This window comes from Ursus maritimus, unplaced genomic scaffold (assembly GCF_017311325.1).
Source record: "Ursus maritimus isolate PB19 unplaced genomic scaffold, ASM1731132v1 scaffold_9, whole genome shotgun sequence".
Lineage (NCBI taxonomy): Eukaryota > Metazoa > Chordata > Mammalia > Carnivora > Ursidae > Ursus > Ursus maritimus.
The window spans coordinates 17,749,024-17,766,841 of record NW_024427107.1 but is presented as its reverse complement, the minus strand read 5'-3'; the positions used below and the strand labels follow the sequence as shown (position 1 = coordinate 17,766,841).

The window sequence follows — 17,818 nt, the reverse complement described above, 5'->3', positions numbered from 1 at the left end:
CATATCACAATTACTAAAGACCTTAAATTAATGTCTGAAAAAATTTGGCATAAAAACAGAATCTCCATGGCTTTTAATTTTCTTGCCTGAAGAGCAAAACAGCCTGAACTGATAAATCTTAAATTTTTCACAGATTAAGATTTCTGGTTCCTATATACAGCATTTAATTAGACTATTTACTAATGCTAATTTATTTTTCTTACAGAAATCCCTCTCTATATTGAATATCAGCAATAATAATATTGATGACATAAGAGACCTAGAAATACTGGAGAATCTTAATCAGCTCATAGCAGTTGACAACCAACTTCTGCATGTGAAGGTAGTATAAAGAAAAATTAATTTTAAAGTATTTATATGAAATTGTGATTAAAAATACTTATTTTTCTAAAAATCTATAAAATTGATTACTTTAAAAACTATTCTGGATTAACTCTGAAACTAGCATATGAATCTCTACTTCTTACTGTATTTATTTGCATAAATCTGCCCTCTTACTTGGTTTTCTCTTCCATACCCCAATGTCTTCACCCCTCACCAACAGTAAGAGGATTTTCTGAGAAGGAAATATATGCTTTTTCTCTCTGTATTATTTTTCCATCAAATGTTTCCCTCTAAAGACTAGATTTCTTACCACTTAACTCTGATCTCCCAATGAATGAATTTCTAATAACTGTGATTAGACCTGAACTCTCTCCTGGCTGCTCCTCCTTGGGCAAGTATATGGATCTTGAACTTATTCTAATTTGCACTAGCTATATTCAAGGCATGTTATGTCATACCATACCATATTCATTCAATTATTTATTCATTCAAATATGTACTGAACACCTACATGTCTGTCAGACACTGTACTAATCTGTGTAGATCAGAGGAAGGAAGGATGCAGTCCTGTGGCTCAAAAAACCCACAGTCAACAGCTAACAGGACTACAATGTGATTCTGTTTTCATAAGTATTGTGGTAGCACTAACTCAGCCTGGGGCTAGGGAAGGCTTCCTGGAAATAGTCATCTGTAAGCTGAGCCACTGCCATGACCTCATAGTTTCTGGTATGGCAATGGGGTGGGCTGTAGTATAATTTCTTTACCTGGAGCCACAGGAGCAACGAAGGGCTTCTTTCCCCCATAAACAGAGCTCTTGTTTTCAAAACTACTTCCAGACAGCTATCCACTGACTTTAAAAAATGTTTCCCCTGACTTGTTTCCAAATTCAGATCTATTACCTAGCTAGTCCCATAACTACTGTAAGCAGTAGATAATTATGAAAATATTACATGTATTATACTACAAATGAACTGCCCAAAATGCCCAAATGCTACTGAACAATCAGGATGGATGTTTAAAATAAAAAGACTAATAAGGAAGCATGACTCAATTAATTGTTGCAACTTACAACATGAAGGATGTAAAAAGTTCGTGGGATAAATTCTGCATTTAAAAAGATTTTAAGTTTTAGACTGCTCTTCTAGATTTTTGCCCCACTGGGCATTTTGTATTCATCAGAATTATTTAATTTTCCTATGATTTTGCAGTATTTGTCTGAATAATATGATCTTGTGATAGATCGACAGCCTTATATGAAATACACTATACATGTATATGATCCTAATCAAAGTGACAGAGCCTGAAGTCTAAGTTTTTGTCAAGTAGAGAAGACTTGTGCTGTGTGTAACATTCTTTATACACCACATGGAAAACAGGAACAGAGCAGCCAAGCACAGAAGCTCACTTTTCCTGGGGAGAGAATTCCAGTCTCCCAAACTGGCATCAATCTTAAGTGTAGTATAAGTATTTTTCCAAAGTGTTTTTGTAAGCTAGGTTCTACACACAATGCTTGGTAATGAGTGGTGAATATATTTTAAATGATCTGATGAGTTGTTAATTATAATAATTACCAAAATTCATTTCAGTTATTGTCATTACTCTTAAAGCCTTATCCTATTATGCTTTTTTAAAATGATTTTATTTATTTATTTATTTATTTATTTATTTATTTATTGAGAGAGAGAGAGAGAACCGGAGCACAAGTGAGAGGGAGGAGGGGCAGAGCAAAAGGGAGAGAGAAGCTCAAGCAGACAGCATGAAGCCCAATGTGGGGCTCGATCTTACAACCCTGAGCTAAAATCAAGGGTTGGATGCTTAACAAACTGAGCCACCCAGGAGCCCCCCTGTTATGCTTTGAAATGAAAATAAAATGAAAGTTTGATAACAGGACAAAAATGCTAGCCTCCCAAAGGAAGTTTGATAATGGGACAAAAATGCTAGCCTCCCAAAGAAGTTTTTCTGAATGACATTAAGACCAAGCTATTTCACCTACAGTGATTCTTAGGCTATGTTAATAACACATAATCAGGATAAATGTGTAACCAAAATAAATACTTTCATTACTATTGATTATTCAGCCTAATGATAAAGTCTAAATAACCAAACCCTTATTTTTTAAGATTGAACTCAATGTTACCTCCTCTGTGTTGTTTTTCCTGAACCCATCCCCATCAAGTTAATCTATTAAAAATATTTATGATATTTTATGTGCCAGGCACTGCTTTAGGTGTTCAGAAAACATGTTCTAGGCACTGGGGATACCATGATCAAGACAGACACAGGGTCTCTACCCTCAAGTAGCTTACATTAAAATGAGACAGGGGAGGCAACAGTCAGAAAATAAATAAGCACAGAAGAAAAGGGCTATCAAGAAATTAAATAGGATGACATAATGTAAAAGGGGTCGGTTGATATTTTAAAACAGATTATCAAAAAAGACCTCTGAGGAAATGACATTTATGGTGAGATCTGAAGAATGATAAAGAACAAATCTGTGCAAAGAGCTAAGAACATGCCAAGCATAGAGAACAGCAAATGTAAAGATTCTGAGTATCCTAGGAACCAAAAAGAGGCCAGTTTACTGTGATAGGGGCCCCAGTGTCTAGCTGGGTCTCTAACACATTGCAAGTACTCAATAAGTAATTGTTGAATGAATGAAGAGGCAACAGTTAAATATGAGATTATGATAGGGGCCAGATCATAAAGATCTTTTAGGTCATAGTCATGAGTTTGACTTTCTTCTAAATACAATAGAAAGTCACTAAAAGGATTATAGTTCTAGAAGATTATCAGCTATGTGAAGAATGGGTTGCAAGGGCGCGCCTGGGTGGCTCAGTCGGTTAAACAACTGCCTTCAGCTCAGGTCATGATTCTGGGGTCCTGGGATTGAGCCCCACATCAGGCTCCTTGCTGAGCGGGGAGCCTGCTTCTCCCCCTGCTCGTGCTTTCTCTCTCACTTGCTCACGCTCTCTCTCAAATAGATAAATAAAATCTTTAAAAAAAATTTTTTTTAAAGAATGGGTTGCAAGAATAACAGCAAAGAGATCAGCTGGGAGACTACTGCAGAGGTTAAGAAAAGATGATTGCTTGGAGATGAAAAGGAATGGATGGACTGGAGGTATATTTTTTGATCAAACCTATGGAACTTGCTGAGTAGGCTGTACAAGAATAAAGGAAAGAGAAGAATCAAGGACAAATCCTTGTTTTTTTGTGTGAGGACGTGGGGAGACTGGTAACCTTTATAAGTTGGGAAATACAACGGAAGGAATAAAATAATTCCTTCTATTGAAATGCTTGTTGGCCTCTGAAACTGACATATCAAGGAGGCATTTGGAGTTCAAGGGAGAAGATAGGAAAGTTTGAGAGTCAACAGTATTAACAGGATAAATAAAGCTGTGAGTCTGGGTGAAAGACAGTAGGGATAGAGAATAGATGAGGCCAGAAACACTCCAATATTTAGAGATCATATAGATGAGAAGTCACTAGAAGTCAATGCTATAGAAGAAGACGAGAAAAAGAAGCTTCAAGAAAGAGGGAATTGCTCCTTGCATTTGGTGCTGTTGAGTGGCTGACAAGAGGACAGATAATATGTTGACAGAAATCCACTGGATTTGGCAAAAGTAAGATTATATCTGGTCAAGTATCATGTTTTTTTGCATATTTCAGAAATGGAGCGCTTTAAGAGGGCTTTGTATTTTTTTCTTCTAACCAAAGCCACATGAACCTCTTAGAAATTTCTCTATACCTGAAACTTCTCTATACCTGAAATTTTAATATACAACAGGACAAAAATGCTAGACTCCAAATAAGATGAGATGAGAGAAGAAAAAATTTAAAAGATTACCTGGATAGAATACCTTAAAAATAAAGTTACCAGGGACAGGTTTAATTTGTGAAGAAGTTGAACCAGAGAGATGATGGTTCAAAAATCACAGCAATCTTTAAAATAGGATAGAAGAAATTAAATATTCAATACAAAGCTTAAATGATAAAACTGTATAAGTCTCCAAGAAAAAAGAGAAAAAATGGACTAACATTATCATAATAAAAAATAAATAAATAAGTAAAAAAGAAATGTAGAAAATTAATTCAGGAGAGCCAACATATGACAAATAAGAGTATAAGAATCAGAAAATAGGGGGGGAAAGGAAATAAAATTATATTTAAAAATAATATAAAGGGCCATGGTGTATTAACCAAAACACACATCATACGCACACACACACACACACACACGCACCAGAAAGCCAGATAAAATATGTGAAATAACTTTTTCAGACACTAGAGGTGCACAGGACTGTGGACCCTAAGAAAAAGGAAACAAACAAGGTGAGCTCTCTAATTATCCCAGCTTTCTGCCTAAGGCACTTTCCAGACCACAATGCAGGAAGAGGAATAGCAAACAAGTGCCATGAAAATGTAAATCATAACTGGAGAAAAGTCACTCAAGGAAAAACATCTAGAAATGACATGGAGGATGCAATTGGAAGATAGGACTTTTAAGAAGCTATTACAAATATGGCCTAGAATTTAAAGAAAGCATGAACACAAACAGAAGAGAAAAGGAAGATGCAAAGAAAAAAGTAACTTTTGGAACTGAAAAATGGATCTAAAATGAAAAATTAATTGGATGAGATTCAGAGCACATTAGACATTAAAGAGGGCAGTTGGGGCCGCCTGGGTGGCTCAGTCATTAAGCATCTGCCTTTGGCTCAGGGCATGATCCCAGGCTCCTGGCATCGAGCCCCACATTGGGCTCCCTGCTCCTCTGGGAGCCTGCTTCTTCCTCTCCCACTCCCCCTGCTTGTGTTCCCTCTCTCGCTGGCTGTTTCTCTCTCTGTCAAATAAATAAATAAAATCTTTTTTAAAAAAATAAAAATAAGTAAAAAGGGCAGTTGTTGTGATGAGCACAGGCTGTTGTGATATTAAGTGATGAATCACTGAATACTACTCCAGAAACCAATATTGCACTCTATGTTAATTCAAATTTTTAGAAGTAGATTAGATATTACAGAAGAAATTATCAGTGAACTTACAGCCATAGCATTAGAATTACTGAAACTTAGAGGTACAGAAAGTAGAAACACTAAAAAATGAACAGAGCTTCAGTGGCTTGTGAAATATAACAAGCATTCAAACATATATGTAAATGGAGTCCTAGGAGGAGTAGGGGCAATGCTGGGGACTAAATGTTTCTGTCCCTTTACAATTTGTAAATTGAAACCTAATCCCCAGGGTGATGGTATTTGAAGGTGAGGCCTTTGGGAAATAATTAGGTCTGGAGGCTGGAGACCTTACAAATGGGATTAGAGTCTTTTTAAGAAGAGAAGGGACTATGGCTTTCTCTCTTAGCCATGTGAGGATACAATAAGAATACAGGCATCTACAAACCAGGGAGAATGCTCTTGCAAGATCACAGTATCTGCCAACACTTTGATCTTGAACTTCCCAGCCTCCAGAATTGTGAGTAATCAATGCTTGTTGCTTAAGCCAACCAGTCTATGGTATTCTGTTATAGCAGCCCAAACGAAGAAGGAAGGAGAAAACAGCTTTGAAGGAATAGTGGCTCCAAGGTACCCAGAATAGTCAAAACCTTCTTGGAAAAACAAAACAAAACAAGTTGAAGTATTCACACTTTCCTATTTCAAAACTTACTACAAATCTGTAGTAACTAAGGCAGTATGGCACTGTCATCAGTATGAGATTGGGAATCCAGAAATACGCCTTCACATTTATGTTAACTGATTTTTGACAGGGACACCAAGACAACCCAATGGGCAAAGAATAGTTTTTTCAACAAATGGTGTTGAGTAATTTGGATAGTTGCATATAAAAGAATCAAATTGGATCCCTTCTATAACATAAACAAACTTCTATTCAAAATTGGTCAAAGATTTAAATATAAGAGTTAAAACTACAAAACTCTTAGAGGAAAACATAGGGATAAATCTTTACGACCTTGTATTAGACAAAAGTTTCTTAAATACAACACCAAAAGCATAAGAAAAAAATAGATAAATTAGACTTCAACAAAATTAAAAACATTTGTGCTTCAAAGAATACCATCAAGAAAGTGAAAAATACAAGCCAAAAGACAAGCCAACAGACTGGGAAAAAATATTTGTAAGTCCTATAACTGATAATAAACATATCCAGAATATATGTATATATTTAAAAAAAAAAACCTCTCACAACTCAATAACAAAAAGACAATCCAATTTATAAATGGGCAGAGAACTTGAATAGATATTCTACAAAGAAGATATAGAAGTGGATAATATGCACATGAAAAGATACTCAACATCATTAGTCATTAGGGAAATGTAAATCAAAACCACATACACCACTTCACACCTGATAAGACAGCTATAATGAAAAAAACAGATAATAACAAGTGTTGGCAATAATGTGGAGGAATGGGGCGCTGGGTGGCTCAGTCAGTTAACTGTCTGACTCTTGGTTTCAACTCAGGTAGTGATCTCAGCGTCCTGGGATCGAGCCCCATGTTGGACTCTGCACTCAGCATGGAGTCTGTTTCCAACTATCCCCCCACTCCCACCCCACTCCCCACTTGCGTGCTCACATGCACATGTGCTCTCTCACTCTCTCTCAAATAAATACATAAAATCTTTAAAGATTATCAATTTTGTAAAACAAAAATAATAGCCACAAATCATGGATTAATATGTAAAAGTAAAATGTACAATAACAATAGCAAAAATGACAGGGCGGGAGGAAATGGCAGTATACTAAGGTTACATATGAAGTGATGTCATTATTTGAAGAAAGACAGTGCTTATTTAAAAATTATTGTTCTAAATCCTAAAGCAACCACTAAAATAACAAAGATGTTTATAACTAGTAAGTCAGTAATAGAGAGAAAATGAGATGCAAAAATGGGGGGAGCAGGAAAGGAGGAAAAGGGAACAGACAAGACAAATAGCAAGATGGTACTTTAAACTCAGTTATATTGGTAATTATAGTAAATGTAAATAATCTAAACATTCCAATTAAAAGGCAGAGATGGTAAGACTGGATTTTGAAAATCAAATCACGTGCTTTCTGCAAGAAATACACTTTAAATATAAATATATATGCAGGTTAAAAGTAAAATTACAGGGAAATATATACACTAAAAACAAATAATAAAATTAGAAAGCTGGAATGGCTATATTAATATAAGATAGAACAGATTTCAGGATAAGAAATATTACTAGAGATAGATCAGGAAATTTTATAATGATTAAAAAGTGCCAATTCATTAAGAATACATAACACTCCTCAAAATATATGTACCTAATAAGAGCTTCAAAATGCAGAAAGCAAAAATTGGCAGAAGAGAAACAGACAAATACATAATTAAAAGAGAGATTTCAACACTCTAAGTAGCTGGTAAATCAGTAAGGATATAAAAGATTGGTACAATACAGCCAAATGAATTAATCTAATCGACTCTCTCAGAACATTCCATCTAACAACAGCAGTTGGAATAGTCACCAAAATAGTCCATATGCTGAGCCATAAAGCAAGCAAGCTTCAAAAACTTCTGGAACTGAAATTTTACAGAGTATGTTATTTAACCACAATCGAATTAAATTAGGAATAAAGGAAAGAGATCTTTAAAATCTCCAAATATTTGCAGATTTAAAAACACATTTTTTTTAAGATTTTATTTATTTATTAGAGAGAGAGAAGGGGGAGGAGCAAAGGGAGAGGGACAAGCAGACTCTGCAGAGCTCAACGTGGGGTTCAATCTCAGGACCCTGAGATCATGATCTGAGCTGAAACCAAGTCAGACACTTAACCAACTGAGCCACCCAGGCACCCCTAAAAACACATTTTTAAGTAACCTATGGGACAATGAAAAAAATCACAACAAAAATTAGAAAATATTTGAACTGAGTGAAAATGAAAACAAAAATTTGAAAGTTTGTAGGATGCAGGTGTGTAGTGTTTAGAGGGAAATTTATAGCTCTGAATGCCTATATTACAAAAGAGGGAAAATAATCTAACTTCCACCTCAAGAAGCAAGAAAAGTAAAGGCAAATTCAGTCCAAAAGAAGGAAATAATAATGGTAACAGCAGAAATCAATGATATAGAAATACAGACTGACTACAGAAAAATCAATGAAACTGAAAGTTGACTCTGAAAATATAAATAAAAGTAAACAATTCTAGGTGGGCTAATGAGAAAACAAAGAGAGAAGACACTACCAATATCAGAAATGAAAAATATGTCACTATAGTTAAAAGGATCATAAAGGAATGTTGTAAAGAACTTTACTTACGCCAATAAAGTTGACAGGTTAAGTAAAGCATAAATTCCTTGAATTACACAAATTAGAAGAAATAGTATATAAGTATTTATATTTAAAAATATTTAAATATAAATAATTTATATTTATAAATATTTAAATATAAATAATTTATATTTATAAATAAACATAAATATTTAAATGAATACTTATAAATAACGTTTCCACAAAGAAAAATCCAAACCCAGATGGCTTCGTTGATACACTCTATCACATACTTAAGAACCAAATTATACCAATCCTACACAAACTCCTTTAGAAAACAGATAACCAGGGGAAACTTCTCAACTCATGTTATCAGACTAAAATTATCCTTCTATCCCCCAACTTCAGAAGAAAAGAAAATACAATGAATGAACTAAAGGAAAATAATATCCCTCATGAACACAGAAACACAAGTCCCTACCAAAATATTAGCAAATAAAACCCAGCAATATATAAAAAGATAATCTATAATGCCCAAGTGAGATTTATCCCAAGAATGAAAGATTGGTTTAACATTCAAATCAATGTAATTTGGGATGCCTGGGTGGCTCAGTCAGCTAAGCGTCTGCCTTCAGCTCAGGTCATGATCCCAGGGTCCTGGGATCAAGTACCACATCAGGCTCTTTTCTAAGCAGGGAGTCTGCCCCTCCCCCTGTTCATGTTCACTCTCTCTCTCTCTCTCTCTGACAAATAAATAAAATCTTTTTAAAAAAATCAACATAATTCACCAAACAAAATATAGGAGAAATACGATCATCTCAACAGAGGCACAAATGCATTTTTAAAAATTCAAAGCTCATTTTGATTTTTAAAAAATTCTCCGCAAACAATAAATTGAGGGGAACTTAACCTCATAATTGGCATTCATGTAAAATCTATAAATAACATCATACCTAATGATGAAAGACTACATGCTTTCCTCCTTGAGACTGAGAATAAAGCAAGGATATTTACTCTACTTTACAGAAGTCCTGGCCACACAATAAGTCAAGAAAACAAAACAACACTCAGTTTGGAAAGGAAGAAATAAAATATCTTTACCTGCAGACTACATGATTTGATAAATGTAAAATCATAAAAATCTACAAAAAGCTATTAGAACTTATAAATTTAGCAATACCATAGGATACAAGGTCAATATGCGAAAATCAGTTTTCACACACTAGCAATAAACTGGAAAATGATTTTTTTAAAGATGCCATCTACCATTCATGTCAAAAAACATGAGAAGCATAAGAATAAACTTAAGAAAATATGTGCAAGGGCTGTACAATAAAAATTACAAAATACTGTTATGATAAATTAATGAAGAACTAAATAAATGGAGAGAAGTACCATTTCCATGGATGGGAAGACTATATTCTTAATGTGCTAATCCTTTCTAAATTAATCTATACATTCAACATAATCCCAATCATAATCCCTGCAGAATTTTTTAAAGAAATTGATTCTAAAATTTACGTGATAATGCAAAGGACCTAAAATACTGAAACAATATTGGGAGAAAGAATGACATTGAAGAACTCCTTCTACCTGATTTCATGACTTTATTGTTCCAATAATTAAGACAGTGCATTAGTGACATAGGATGGACACAGAGATCAAGATTTATAAAGAAATCACATGGTTCAACTGATTTACTTACACAGGTTCCAACATAATTCAATGAGAAGGATAAACTTTTCAACAAATGCTGGTGGAACCACTGGATATCCAAATAGAAAAAGTGAGCCTTCACCCTTCGTATCATTACAAAATGCACTCAAAGTGGATCATGTCCAATTTAACTGCTAAGATATAAAACTGCTAGATAAAAAACATATATTAGACAAAGAGTTCTTTAAAGAACTCTAAAAGCAAGACCCATAAAAAACTGCTAAACTGGACTCCATCAAAATTTATTTTTTTAAACTTCTGTTCTTTGAAAGACATTAATGAAATGGTAAACCACATATGGAGAGAAAATATTAGCTATCATATATGTAATGAACAATTGTTATCCAGAATATATAAAGAACTTTTGAAACTCTATAGTAAGAAGACAAGCAATACATTTAAAAATGGGCTAAGATTACAACAAATTTTATAAAGGAACATATACTAATGGTAAATGAATATAAAAAAGATGCTCAGATCATCATTCATCAGGGAAAAGCAAATTAAAACCTAAATGTGATTCCACTACAATGGCTAAAATTAAAGACACTGACAATACCAATTTTTTGAGTTTTTATTTAAATTTTAGTTAACATTCAGTGCAATATTGATTTCAGGAGTACAATTCAGTGATTCATCACTTACATACAACACCCAATGCTCATTACAAGTGCCCTCTTTAATACCCACCACCCACCTAGCCCACCCCCTACCCAACTCATTCCATCAACCCTCAGTTTGTTCTCTATTTTTAAGAGTCTCTTATGGGGTGATGGGCATTTAGGAGGGCACTTTATGTAATGAGCACTGGCTCCTATATGCAACTGCTGAATCATTAAATCCTACCTCTGAAACTTAAAGAAAACAAAGAGTCTCTTATGGTTTGCATCCCTCTCTCCCTTTTTTTCCCCTTCCCATATGTTGTTCTGTTTCTTAAATTCCACATGACCGAAATCATATAGTATTTGTCTTTCTCTGACTTGTTTTGCTTAGCATAATACACTCTAGCTCCATCCACGTCACTGCAAATGGCAAGATTTCATTCTTTTTTATGGCTGAGTCATATTCTGTTGTATATATATATACCACATCCTCTTTATCCATTAATACCAAATTTTGTGTTTTTTATTTTTATTTTTTAAATTCAATTAATTAACATATAATGTATTATTAGTTTCAGAGGTAGCGGTCAGTGATTCATCAGTCTTATATAATACCCAGTGCTCATTACATCACATGCCCTCCTTAATGTCCATCACCCAGTTACCCCATTCCCCCATCCACCTCGCCTCCAGGAACTCTCAGTTTGTTTCCTATGATTAAGAGTCTATTATGGTTTATTTCCCTCTCTGATTTCGTGTTGTTTTATTTTCTCCTCTCTTGCCCTATGATCCTATGTTTTGTTTCTTAAATTCCACAGATGAGTGAGATCATATAATTGTCTTTCTCTGATTGACTTCTTTTGTTTAGCATAATACCCTCCAGTTCCATCCACATCGTTGCAAATGGCAAGATTTCAATTTTTGTGATGGCTGAGAAGTATTCCATTGTATATATGTACCACATCTTCTTTATCCATCTGTTGATGGACATCTGGGCTCTTTCCATAGTTTGGCTATTGCAGATATTGTTGCTACAAACATTGGACTACAGGTGCCCCTATGGATCACTTTTATCTTTGAGGTAAATCCCTAGTACTGCAATTGTTGGGTAGTAGGGCTGCTCTATTTTTAACTTCTTGAGGGAACTCCATACTATTTTCCAGAGTGGCTGCACCAGCTTGCATGCCCACCAACAGTGTAAGAGGGTTCCCCTTTCTCCACATCCTCACTAACATCTGATGTTTCCTGATTTGTTAATTTTAGCCATTCCAACTAGTGTGAGGTGGTATCTCATTGTGGTTTTGATTTGTATTTCCCTGATGCCGAGTGATGTGGAGCATTTTTTCATGTTTCTGTTGGCCATTTGTATGTCTTCTTTGAAGAAATGTCTGTTCATGGTTTCTGTCCATTTCTTGATTGGATTATTTGTTCTTTGGGTGTTGAGTTTGACAAGTTCTTTATTGATTTTGGATACTAGCTCTTTATCTGATAAAACATTTGCAAATACCTTCTCCCATTCTGTCGGCAGTCTTTTGATTTTGTCCACTGTTTCCTTTGCTGTGCAAAAGCTTCTTACCTTGATGAAGTCCCAATAGCTCACTTTTACCTTTGTTTCCTTTGCCTTTGAGACGTGTCTAGCAAGAAGTTGCTACAGCCAAAGTCACAGAGGTTGCTTCCTGTCTTCTCCTTTAGGATTTTGATGGATTCCTGTCTCACATTTAGGTCTGTCTTTCACCCATTTTGAGTCTATTTTTGTGTATAGTGTAAGAAAATCGTCCAGTTCATTCTTCTACATGTGGCCGTCCAATTTTCCCAACACCATTTGTTGAAGGGACTATCCTTGTGCATTTGATATTTCTTTCCAACATTAGTTGACCATAGAGTTGAGGGTCCATTTCTGGGTTCTCTATTCTGTTCCATTGATACATGTATGTTTTTGTACCAGTACCATACTGTCTTGATGATTACAGCTCTGTAATATAGCTTGAAGTCCAGGATTGTGATGCCACCAGCTTTGGTTTTCTTTCCCAACACTCCTTTGGTTCTTTGGGGTCTTTTCTGGTTCCATACTAATTTTAGGATTATTTGTTCCAGCTCTGTGACAAAAAGTTGACGGTATTTTGATAGGGACTACATTAAATGTATAGATTGCTCGAGGTAGTATAAACATGTTTATATTTGTTCTTCTAATTCATAAGCATGGAATGTTTTTCCATTTCTTTGTGTCTGCCTCAATTTCTTTCATGAATGTTCTATAGTTTTCTGAGTACAGATCCTTTGCCTGTTTGGTGAGATTTATTCCTAGGTATCTTATGGTTTTTGGTGCAATTGTTAATGGGATAGACTACTTAATTTCTCTTTTTTTCTGTCTCATTGTTCATGTATAGAAATGCAACTGATTTCTGTGCATTGATTTTATATCCTGCCACATTGCTTAATTCCCATATCAGTTCTAACAGTTTGGTGTGGAGTCTTTTGGGTCTTCCACGTAGAGTATCATGTCATCTGTGAAGATTGGCAATTTTACTTCTTTGCCAATTCAGATGTCTTTTATTTATTTTTGTTTTCTGATTGCTGAGGACTTCGAGTACTTCTAATACTGTGTTGAACAACAGTGGTGACAGTGGACATCCCTGCCGTGTTCCTGACCTTAGGAGACAAGCTCTCAGGTTTTCCCCATTGAGAATAATATTCACTGTGGGCTTTTTGTATATGCCTTTTATGATATTGAGGTTTGTACCCTCTATCCCTACACTCTGAAGACTTTTATTCAAGAAAAGATGCTGTACATTGTCAAATGCTTTTTCTGCATCTATTGAGAGGATCATATGGTTCTTGTCCTTTCTTTTATTAACATAGTGTATCACGTTGACTGATTTGCAGAGGCTGAACCACCCTTGCAGCCCAGGAATAAATCCCACTTGGTCGTGGTGAATAATCCTTTTAATGTACTGTTGGATCCTATTGGCTAGTATCTTGGTAAGAATTTTTGCATCTATGTTCATCAGGGATATTGGTCTGTAATTCTCCTTTTTGGTGGGGTCTTTGATTTTGGGATCAAGGTAATGATGGCCACATAGAATAAGTGTGGAAGTTTTCCTTCCATTTCTATTTTTTGAAACAGCTTCAGAGGAATAGCTATTAAGTCTTCTTTAAATGTTTGGTAGAATTCTCCTGGAAGCCATGTGGCCCTGGACACTTGTTTGTTAGGAGATTTTTCATTACTGCTTCAATTTCCTTACTGGTTATGGGTCTGTTCAGGTTTTCTATTTCTTTCTGGTTCAGTTTTGGTAGTTTATATGTCTCTAGGAATGTATCCATTTCTTCCAGATTGCCTCATTTGTTGGCATATAGTTGCTCTTAATATGTTCTTATAATTGTTTGTATTTCTTTGGTGTTGGTTGTGATCTCTCCTCTTTCATTCATGATTTTATTTATTTGGGTCCTTTCTCTTTTCTTTTTGATAAGTCTGGCCAGGAGTTTATCGATCTTATTAATTCTTTCAAAGATCCAGCTCCTAGTTTCATTGACCTGTTCAACTGTTCTTTTGGTTTCTAGTTCATTGATTTCTGCTCTCATCTTTATTAATTCTCTTCTCCTGCTGGGTTTAGGCTTTATTTGCTGTTCTTTCTCCAGCTCCTTTAGGTGTAAGGTTAGGTTGTGTATTTGAGACCTTTCTTGTTTCTTGAGAAAGGCTTTATTGCTGTATACTTCCCTCTTAGGACCGCTTTTGCTGCATCCCAAAGATTTTGAACAGTTGTATTTTCATTTTCATTTGTTTCCTTGGAATTATTAAAATTCTTCTTTAGTTTCCTGGTTGACTCATTCATTCTTTAGTATGCTCTTTAGCCTCCATGTATTTGAGTTCTTTCCAACTTTCCTCTTGTGATTGAGTTCCAGTTTCAAAGCATTATCATCCAAAAATATGCAGGGAATGATCCCAAACTTTTGGTGCCAGTTGAGACCTGATTTGAGACCCAGAATGTGATTTATTCTGGAGAATGTTCCATGTGCACTGGAGAAGAATGTGTATTCTGTTGCTTTAGAATGGAATACTCTGAATATATCTGTGAAGTCCATCTGGTCCACTGTGTCTTTCAGAGCCCTTGTTTCCTTGTTGATCATCTGCTTAGATGATCTGTCCATTTCAGTGAGTGGGGTGTTAAAGTCCCCTACTCTTATTGTATTATTATCAATGCATTTCTTTAATTTTGTTATTGATTGGCTTATATAATTGGCTGCTCCCATGTTAAGAGCATAAATATTTACAATTTTTAGATCTCCTTGTTGGAAAGACCCTTTAAATACGATATAGTGTCCTTCCTCATCTCTTATTACAGTCTTTGGTTTAAAATCTAATTTTTCTGATATAGGGATTACCACCTCAGCTTTCTTTTGATGTCCATTAGCATGATAAATGGCTTTCCACCCCCTCACTTTCAATCTGGAGGTGTCCTTGGTTGTAAAATGAGTCTCCTGCATACACATATCGATGGGTCTTGCTTTTTGATTCAGCCTGATACCCTGTGTCTTTTGACTGGGGCATTTAGCCCATTTACATTCACAGTAACTACTAAAAGATGTTAATTTAGTGCCATTGTATTACCTGTAAAGTCACTATTTCTGTATATTGTCTCTGTTCCTTTTTGGTCTATGTTACTTTTGGGTTCTCTCTTCACTTAAAGGATCCCTTTTAATATTTCTTGCAGGGCTGATTTAGTGATCACAAATTCTTCTACTTTGTCCTGGAATCTTTTTATCTCTCCTATTTTGAATGACATCCTTGCTAAATAAAATATTCTTGGCTGCATATTTTTCTCATTTAGCACCCTGAATATATCATGGCAGTCCTTTCTGGCCTGCCAGGTCTCTGTGGCAGGTCTGCTGCCAGTCTAATGTTTCTATCCTTGTAGGTTATGGACCTCTTGTCCCAAGCTGCTTTCAGGTTTTTTCTCTCTCTGAGATTTGCAAGTTTCACTATTATATGTCGAGGTATTCACCTATTTTTATTGATTTTGATGGGGCTTGCCTGTGCCTTGTGGACTTGAATGCCTGCTTCCTTCCCCAGATTAGGGAAGTTCTCTGCTATAATTTGCTCCAATATACTTTCTGCCCCCTCCCTCTCTTTCCTTTTCTTCTGGGATCCCAATTATTCTAATATTGTTTCACTTCATAGTATCACTTATCTCTCAAATTCTCCCCTCATGAGCCAGTAATTGTTTATCTCTCTTTTTCTCAGCTTCTTTATTCTCCATCGTTTGATCTTCTATATCACTAATTCCATCTTCTGCCTCATTTAGAGCCTATCAATTTTTTATTGTATCTCATTAATAGCCTTTTTTATTTCAACTTGATTAGATTTTAGTTCTTCTGACATCTTACTCATATCCGTACTGATTAGGTCCCTGGCAGTCAGTACTGTCTCTTGTTCTTTTTTTTGAGGTGAGTTTTTCCATCTTGTCATTCTTGCAGAAAGTGGTTGTTTTTCTATTTGTAGAGTTACAGCTAATCATTTTCTTGGATCTCCAGTTGAGTTCACAGGTGTTCAGAATGATTTAATAGCTATCTAGCTGAATTCCTGGAACCAGAGGAAACTAGGGTCTCCTACTCCTCTGCCATCTTGACTATCTCCTATGACCCCATTAATACCAATTTTTTTATAATAATTTTTTATTATGTTATGTTAGTCACCATACAGTATATCCTTAGTTTTTGATGTAATGTTCCATGATTCATTATTTGCATAATACCAATTTTTGATTGGATCTAGAGCAACTGGGTTTCTCATTAATCGTTGAGGAAAATCTAAAAGGTACATCTCTTTGGAAAATAGTTTGATAATTCCTTATAAAGTTAAATATGTACTTTTTATTTATGTAAATAAATATGACTCAGCATCCCCATTCTTAGATATTTACCCAAGTGAAATAGAAGCCTATGTTCACGCAAATATCAGTATGCAATTCTTCATAATAACTTTATTTGTAATTTTAGAAACACCCAAGTTTCCGTTAAATGGGCAATAGATAAACAAACTATATTCCATACCATGGAATATCACCCAACAATAAAAATGAAGGAACTGCTACTGATGCACACAACAATGTGGACAAATTAAAAAACATTATACTGAGTGAAATAAGGTAGACAAAAAAGAGTACATACTGTATGACTCCATTTATATGAAACTCTTGAAAAGTAAAAACAAATGTATATAGTACCAAATGTATCAATAGTTGCTGAACAGGAATGGGAAGAGGTTGACTGGAAAGGGCCATGAGTGAATCTTACATAATAATGAAAACGTTCTATCTTGATTATAGTGATTGTTATATGAATGTATAGGATTTAGTCTTTTAATTGATGCATATTATTGTATGTAAATTACAACTCCATAAAGTTAATTTTAAACTAATATTGGAAAAACTTTCCAAAACCAAAGGACATGAACTGCCAGATTGAAACTGTCTCCCGAATGCCAGCACAGTGGATGGAAAATGACCCACCGACAGGTCCATCCTTATATGTTTTTAGGACACCAGGAGTAAAGAGTTCCTAAAGAATTTGACAGAGAAAAAAAAGATCATAACACAAAGAATCAAAATGGAATCAGAATTATCAGACTTTTCTATCTGGAACACAGTAGAATAATGCCCCCAACATTTTGAGATAAAAATATTCTAAGTCTAGAATTATATACTCCATCAATTTTTCAGTCAATTATGAGGTATAAAATGTCTTTGAGGGGCGCCTGGGTGGCTCAGTCGTTAGGCGTCTGCCTTTGGCTCAGGGCGTGATCCTGGCGTTATGGGATCGAGCCCCGCATCAGGCTCCTCCACTGGGAGTCTGCTTCTTCCACTCCCACTCCCCCTGCTTGTGTTCCCTCTCTCTCTGGCTGTCTCTTTCTCTCTGTCAATTAAATAAAAATAAATAAAA

General features: G+C 35.2%; 1 protein-coding gene across 2 annotated transcripts in view; it reads left to right on the top strand.

Annotated features, from left to right (window-relative positions):
- PPP1R42 (protein phosphatase 1 regulatory subunit 42) overlaps positions 1 to 17,818 on the top strand; it is a 45,050-nt gene that overhangs the window by 13,220 nt on the left and 14,012 nt on the right. For both annotated transcript variants that reach the window (XM_040625531.1, XM_040625530.1), the window contains one exon: positions 206 to 322. In XM_040625531.1, the coding sequence (XP_040481465.1) occupies positions 206 to 322 (117 nt within the window). The remainder of the gene's footprint in view (positions 1 to 205; positions 323 to 17,818) is intronic.